We start from the raw sequence: 7,602 nt of genomic DNA on the forward strand, positions 1-7,602 counted from the left end.
TGCAGCTTCTTGTTTTTGGCTTTTTTTCACCCAAAACTGTGAAAAAAAGCTGAAGCTGAATGTTTACCAAACACAAAAACAGCTCCCAGCTTTTTTTGATATCAACTTTTTTCAGAATCACCTCAGTACCAAACCAGGTCTTAGTGTGCCAATGCCAAATATCTTGCACCCGAGTTTGAGTAGTACAACACATAGAATATGTGATTTAATGATTGGGCTTACAAACAAAATAAATGAAAAGCCCAAAATTGGCGGCCCAATTATAACAAGAAACCCTTGCCCTCGCGAATCATCATATATCATCATCCATCATCCGTCTCCATCTCTCTTTCTATACACGCTGCTCTTCCCCTTTATCCGTTTCAAAGTTTCCAGAGCTCCGTCGACGAACCCAAAAGATGTCACCGGCTCCACTGGTTCAACCGGAGTCCGCCGCCGACGAGGTCACCTCCGTCGAGCAGCTCCTCAAGAGCTCTAATGCGGTAAAGCCCTTCCCTTTTCCCTTTTTGTGGGGATGAAATAATTTGTTTTCATTTTCCATTTTTGTTTGTTTACTAAATTTTGAATGTTGGACTGGTATCATTGGCACTTGGCAGAACAAGGATGAAGACGAAGTGGTGGTTGAGGACGTGAAGGACGACAATGACAAGGACGAGGAGGACGACGATGAGGACGATGACGAGGACGACGATGATAAGGAAGACGGCGGTCAAGGTTGCCTTTTCTTTCCTTCCTATCCTTTCGATTCTAGGGCATATTCGTCATTTTGATTTTGCAGTTCATTTGGTATCTGTGCTGCTTCCTGAATGATCTCAATTGCTTGGAGTTTTGGATTTTGTTATGAGCATTGAGAGGGTGCAATTTTCAGATTTTATAATAAAATCTATGGAAATAATGAGAGCATAAAAGTTTTGTTGGCTGATTTTGATGTAGGTTTTGAGATGCTTTCGACCCGAAACCTTGTTAGGAATGTAAAGATGCATAATTTTTTGTTCATTTGTGCTAATGTTTCGTAGTTGGCCATTTGGATTTTAAATTTTGGATTGTTTTTTACCCAAAGTGTAGTTTTGTTGGATTAAAAAGAGTATATATTGTCTACGTTGTCCTTTAAGTGACGTTGATTAGACGATGATCAACAGGTGGAGGTGAGGCTTCGAAGCAGAGTAGAAGTGAGAAGAAGAGTCGAAAGGCAATGTTGAAGCTTGGTATGAAGCCTGTAACGGGCGTTAGTAGGGTTACCATCAAGAGGACCAAAAACGTAAGTTGATGTTTGATTTCCAGTTGGTGCAATTGGGACGTGGTTCTATAATGCTTGACGTTTCATTGTTTGTTTTCTATTTCTTGGTGTTTCAGATACTATTTTTCATCTCGAAACCTGATGTGTTCAAGAGTCCGAACTCTGACACCTATGTCATATTTGGCGAGGCCAAGATCGAGGATTTGAGCTCTCAGCTGCAGACACAGGCTGCTCAGCAGTTCAGGATGCCAGACATGAGTTCTGTGATGGGGAAACCAGAGATTTCGGCAGCAGCTGCTGGAGCTCAGGACGAAGAAGAGGAAGAGGTTGATGAAACCGGGGTGGAACCTAGGGACATTGATTTGGTCATGACACAGGCTGGGGTATCGAGGAGCAAGGCCGTCAAGGCACTCAAGACTCACAGCGGGGACATTGTCAGCGCTATCATGGAGCTCACCACTTAACTGGCCAAATTCGTAGTTTTCCTCGAGCTCATTATTTCCTTAATGAGTGTTTTGAATCACTGTTGTGTCGGTCATTAGTTTTTTTAGCTCAATCGGGAGCCCGTCTATGTGGATCTGGATTATGCTTCTCTTTTTCTTTTGGGGACTCAAAACATTGGCAGTGGTTTGACAACGAGTTTATAAATTTTGGGGACTAATGATATTTTCCTCTACCTGTTTTAGCTTTGATAACGAGTTTATAACTAGTCGATCCAAATTATACTGTCTATAGGGTTATTTGTCGCTTAGCGTGGTTTATGTTGTCATTTAGTGTTACAGTTTAATAATAATCTTCTTTAACTGTAAGTCTGTAAGTGAGGGGTCGTAGGTTTGACTTTCAAAGATGAACTCTTACCAAAAGGAAAGCGTTTTTTGGCATTCTCTCTCTGTGTACACTTTTGTTTGCTTATGACCTTCGGTTTAGTTAAATCAAAGGAGAATCAATATGACTTTCAATTAAATTAAATTAAAGAAGAATCAATAAACAAAAACAAGCAGTAAAGAACGGAGTTAAAAAACCAAGCCTGTGCGAAAATCGTTTTCCTTTCAGAAAATAACGCCAGTGCCTTAATGATTGGGCTTGGTGGTGCCGCCAAAAACTAGCGGCCCATTCCGAAACCGAAACCCATCATCACGTCTCGGTCTCTATACACCGCTGCGCCTGCGTGGTGGTAGCCGAATTGCTACTCTTCAGTCTTCATATTTATCAGTTTCATAGCTTCTCGATCTCCGCCACCAAACCCGAAACATGTCACCAGCTCCACTGGTTCAGCCCGAAGCCGCCGCAGCTGCCGAAGAGGTTCTCTCCGCCGAACAGCTCCTCAAGAACTCTAATCAGGTAAAGCTCCTCCCTTTATTTAAGGTATCCATTCTGTTTGGTTCATAAATATATATATTTAATTCGGTGCTGCGAATGTTGTCAGAACAAGGAAGAAGAGGAAGTCGTGGTCGAGGACGTCAAGGACGAAGACAATGACGACGACGAGGATGACGAGGATGACGACGACGACAACAAGGAAGACGGCGGTAAAGGTTTGTTCATGTTTTTTTGTTGTTGTTCTTATCCTTTCGATAACTTGTAGTTTTGGATTTGTCATGAATGTCTTCGCGTGTTGTAAAGGCATGTTCGATTGGTAGGAGCATAAAGAGGGTGAAAATATTAGATTTTTGCATAAGCTATGTAAATAATGAGAGCGGTTGGCACAACGGAAAGGTTGCTCAACCTCTTTTCAAAGTGGAGTCTTGTTGGCCTAGGGTTGCCTTATGGAAATAATGAGGGCAAATCACGTAGCTTGGTTGATTTTGATGATAATTTTGAAATGCTTTGGATGGAACTCAAAAGTCGAATCGTGGTTCTGTTTGTTCTAAACTATAAAGATTCAAACTTTCTCGTTCATTTACACAGTACTTTTGCTGCTCAATCACAATGAGTATGTATTATATCCTGTGTTGTCCTTCGAGTTATGTTAATTCGATGTAACAGGTGGAAATGAGTCATCGAAACAGTGTAGAAGTGAGAAGAAGAGTCGGAAGGCAATGCTGAAGCTGGGTATGAAGCCTGTTACTGGTGTTAGCAGGGTGACAATCAAGAAGACCAAAAACGTAAGTTGATGTTTGGTTTCCAGTTCGTAAAACAGAGATATGGTTATGTGATGGTCGATGTTCATTGGTTGTTCTTTTTTATGTATTTCAGATACTATTTGTCATATCGAAACCCGATGCTCTCAGCTGCAGACACAGGCTGCCCAGCAGTTCAGGATGCCGGACATGAGTTCTGTGATGGGGAAACCAGCGATTTCTGGAGCAGCTGCTGGACCTCAGGCAGATGAAGAAGAGGAAGAGGTTGATGAAACCGGGGTGGAACCTAAGGACATTGATTTGGTCATGACACAAGCTGGGGTGTCAAGGAGCAAGGCCGTCAAGGCTCTCAAGACACACAGCGGGGACATTGTCAGCGCTATCATGGAACTCACCACTTAATTGTTTTCCTCGCGCTCATTGTCAGTTGATGATGAGTTTTTTTGAATCAATGTCGTTCGTTCGCAATTGTCATCCAATCGGACGCGGGTCTATGTGTGGATGTATTGTGCATTTCTTTTCTTTTTCTGCACTCAAAGCATTGGTAGTGAGGTCTTCTGGTTTGCTGATGTACTTCACTCCTGTGTCATGAGTTATTGAGGTTTCTATTTCATCTTTTAATTCTGCGACATTAGAGTTGTCTCCTCCATTAATTCGGTTGCACTAATTTTACAAAATTTCTGGAGCACATCAATGATTCTTAACCGCGCAATGTGTGCTGGAAAATTCAAGGTAATTAACTGGTGAATATGAGCAACTTAAAATGCAATGTATACTTTGCTTTAATTTGTAGGGGCTTTTGCACCAAAATTGACATAACTCTCTCCTTTGGTCCCTAACAATAATAATCGATAGTAGTGGTCATTGAGTTTGTCCGTAAATCATTTTTGTCATTCAATGAAAATTCTGTCAATGTCCTCTTTAAATGGAGGGTTGGTTTGACAAAAATACCTTAAAATGGTGGTCACATGGTCGTTCACGTTACAATTTAACGAGGATATTAACAGATGTTTCACATAAATATCAAAATGATTTATAGTGGACAAATGAATTTTCTTTATCAGGAACCAAAGTGAAGAGTTATACCGATGTCAAACACCCTTAATTTGGCTAAAAAGCCCTTTGTAGGCTGACATAACATGGTGTTTGTTATTTTAATAAACTATAAGCTGCACAATTAATGAACAAGATAATTGATGCAATTGAAGAACTAGATTACTGAAGCAGGCTGAGGCATCCTCTCCAGGCTCTAGCTGTTAATTACCCTGCAATTTGCTCGAATCTCACCGGCATTGCCCGTTAAGACTTCGAGCTGTCCCATCTTCACCATTGCAGCAGAAAATTTATTCTTCCAAAGGAAAGGAATCCTTGCGTTCTGTTTCACTTGGTTTGCGGTTGCTGAGTTTGTGAGGAGAGTTTGGTCTGATATAAACAAGCCTCTGTTTTTAAGGATGCCAGCGTAGTAACTTGCATCCGTGACGGTAGGGCCGGCTGGGTCCATCGGAACCACCAAGTTTGCATTTGTGTTGCCTTGCGGGCACTGCTGCTTCAACTGAGCAGCGTATGCCGGATCTAAACTGGGGTCCTGATTTGTTGTTGCGTTAAAATTGTACAATCTGTTGCTGAAAGAAGTGCAATGAGAGCGGCCAATGGTGTGCGCTCCTGCAGAAACAAATTGTCTGATATATAAGCAGCTTTATTTGTTGCTTAATGGTATAATTTTCACAAGAAAAAATATTGAACGTACCAGAGAGAGTAACCATTTCTTGTTGTGTGAAACCCTTGTTTGCGAAAAGTTGAGTGAGGTTGCCGACATTGAATGTCGGGAGAGGGAGGTTTCCGGGTATGTCCGAAGCTTTGGAAATTCTGCCGTCTCTTCTTCCTGCAGGAACGTCATAGCCAAGCCCTCTAGTCTGCATGGAAAATCATGGATATATTGATAAGAAGGAGTCGCATAGATAAGGAAAATCACGTGAATTTCCTTCGTACATCGCTTAATTACTAGTGGATAGGATGTTGGGATTCTACTAAATAGGTCACTTCTGAGTTTGAAACTTCTCCCCCCATTAAACATTGCAATAGTTTCGAACTCTCTCATTTTCCTTAATAATAGTAAAATTTGAAAGGAAAAAATAAAAAAACAGATCTTACAAGAACTATGCTGTCCCTTGCTGCAAAAGCAACTATATCAGCGCAGGATACAACACCTCGGCATGCAGCTTCAAGTCTGGCCTTTGCTTTGTCAATGACTTCGAACCCTCGAAGACTTGGGTTGTTTGCCGGCGAGTCCTTTTCTGCTGTGTTCGAGGAAGTAGAATCGATGAGCACTGATGCATCACAACCCTAAAGGAGCAACATTCAAACATTCATTAAAATTTTAACATTATTTCTACCGTGTGGGTCAAGTTATAACAAGCACGTTAAATCCTACCCTAACAAAGCAGTCATGAAAGTGCATTCTCACAAGACCGGCTGTGACGCCTGGATCCCGAAAGAAAGCTTTTTGAACCTCGTCCTTAACGATTGTCTCTGCTAAGGTGCACGAAGTTGTATAAAACCCTACTTGGAGCTGCGAATGAACACTCTGAAAAAACGAGACCACAACTAAAAGTTTGAAAACACGACTTAGATTTAGCGGAGTACTCATTTTCTTTACTGGTTAATTACCCCGCTTAACTTAATGAAGGAATTTATAGCCAGCAAATGCGTGTTTAATCGCGATTTAATTATTGAAAACCCAGGAAATCAAGCTGGCAGCTGCCCCCCCGCGAAGTCATCAAAGATTTAAATTATTTGATGAGCAAGTAGAAGAAAGAGGACAAGCGTGGTGGTTCATATGATGAAACTTCAACTGTTATAGCATCACACTAAATGCCACCAGAAACATTATCTAGGTTTTAAGTTTTAACTGGGATTGCATGCTTTCTGCAAAAAAAAAAAAAAAAAAAGAAGAAAAATGGAAGGATTCAAAATGCAGGTTTGTATTTTTTTTACTTTCCGTGTGCGAAGATAATTATTTAGAATTCCAGTTGTCAAATAGTTGTGTAAATGGATAAGAAAATGTAAATTAAGACTGGATCCAAGGTGGATGCTCTTTCAAAATTTGGCACATTGTAGACTCGGTATGGTTGGGTTGGCCGTGAGACAATCTGCCTATCCATACACCCACGTCCGATCTTCTATTCCACAATTTAGATTGGATAGACATTGGATAGGATAGAGACTCATTCAGAGCTCAAAGGCAATCTTGAACATTCAAGCTAAATCTGACAGTCCTTTTTAACTCATTTGACTGACGGTCCTCACACAAACCAAGTGTTCAGATTTACTGATTCTTAGGCTCTGGACACTAAGATCCGTGAGGATCCAACTTCCTACACATTAAACATGTAATGACAAACAACTTCTGCACTTATTCTCCTAATCGCGTCTCTTAATTATTTTTAAATTTATTCGATTTAATAACTAGATGAAAACAAGAGGGAGAATGTCGAAGGTTAAAAACGGTGTAGAAATTACTTTCTAGGGCAAAATCATAAGAAAATTGTTGTTAACACTAACCATCTGCACTACAAGTCGAGGAGTGCTTATCTTTTGGAGTGAGATTTTTCAATGTGCCCATAACACAAGATGATACGTCATATGTTATCAATTGCAGAGCCAATGTAGAAGCACTGGCTGCTGCTGACCCCAATAACATATAAAATCCCCCTTCGAAATTTCGTTTGACCTTTATACTAGCTAAGACAAATGAAATAAGGAGACCTTTATTTCGTTCAATTCATCCGATCCAACGGATGAAAATTAAAAAGGTGTGTAAGAAGTAAAATGGGATGTGTGGATATCACAACCCTATTATTTAAGTTGACACAAACCAAATTTGCGTTGTTTGTGTTCTATTTCACTTAAAAAATTTAGCATGCTAATTGTCAAATAAGCTGAAGACTTACCAAACACACAAATGTCTTCTACACCTAGACTTCATATCTCTTAATTCAAAGCTTCTCCAGTGTTCAGCTCGGTCAGGCACCCCATCTCACATGGTTGTATCACGAATCCCAATCATATATGTATTTTCTCATCCTGAGATTTTTTTAGAATTTTTGTATTGATTGATTTGAATGAAATTTTGCAGAAAAAAATTTATAAATTAGCAATTATAAGTATAAGTATGTTTAATTTTTTGAAGCTTTCTATTTTATGACCCTGTCGTTGTAAATTTCTGACTCCGCCGCTATGTACTATTGTACAAGTGGAGGGAATTCTTTTTTTAAGTGCCCCTCT

General features: G+C 40.2%; 2 protein-coding genes and 1 pseudogene across 2 annotated transcripts; 2 read left to right on the plus strand and 1 right to left on the minus strand.

The window, feature by feature from the left end:
• The first annotated feature begins 320 nt into the window (after positions 1 to 320).
• On the plus strand, positions 321 to 1,926 carry LOC137734628 (nascent polypeptide-associated complex subunit alpha-like protein 2). The gene is made up of 4 exons (XM_068473876.1): positions 321 to 482; positions 597 to 714; positions 1,140 to 1,258; positions 1,354 to 1,926. Exons 1-4 carry the CDS (start codon positions 399 to 401, stop codon positions 1,699 to 1,701), a joined length of 669 nt encoding a protein of 222 aa, XP_068329977.1. The 5' UTR covers positions 321 to 398; the 3' UTR covers positions 1,702 to 1,926.
• A 447-nt stretch (positions 1,927 to 2,373) lies between these two features.
• On the plus strand, positions 2,374 to 3,891 carry LOC137735547 (nascent polypeptide-associated complex subunit alpha-like protein 2; annotated as a pseudogene).
• Positions 3,892 to 4,452: 561 nt separating this feature from the next.
• LOC137733377 (peroxidase 5-like) lies at positions 4,453 to 5,965 on the minus strand. The gene is made up of 4 exons (XM_068472530.1): positions 5,750 to 5,965; positions 5,470 to 5,661; positions 5,066 to 5,231; positions 4,453 to 4,980 (listed from the first exon to the last, which is right to left on the minus strand). The coding sequence occupies exons 1-4, from the start codon at positions 5,963 to 5,965 to the stop codon at positions 4,568 to 4,570; spliced, it is 987 nt and encodes a 328-aa protein (XP_068328631.1). The 3' UTR covers positions 4,453 to 4,567.
• Between the last annotated feature and the right edge of the window lie 1,637 nt (positions 5,966 to 7,602).

The sequence above is a fragment of the Pyrus communis genome, chromosome 5 (assembly GCF_963583255.1).
Source record: "Pyrus communis chromosome 5, drPyrComm1.1, whole genome shotgun sequence".
Classification (NCBI taxonomy): Eukaryota; Viridiplantae; Streptophyta; class Magnoliopsida; order Rosales; family Rosaceae; genus Pyrus; species Pyrus communis.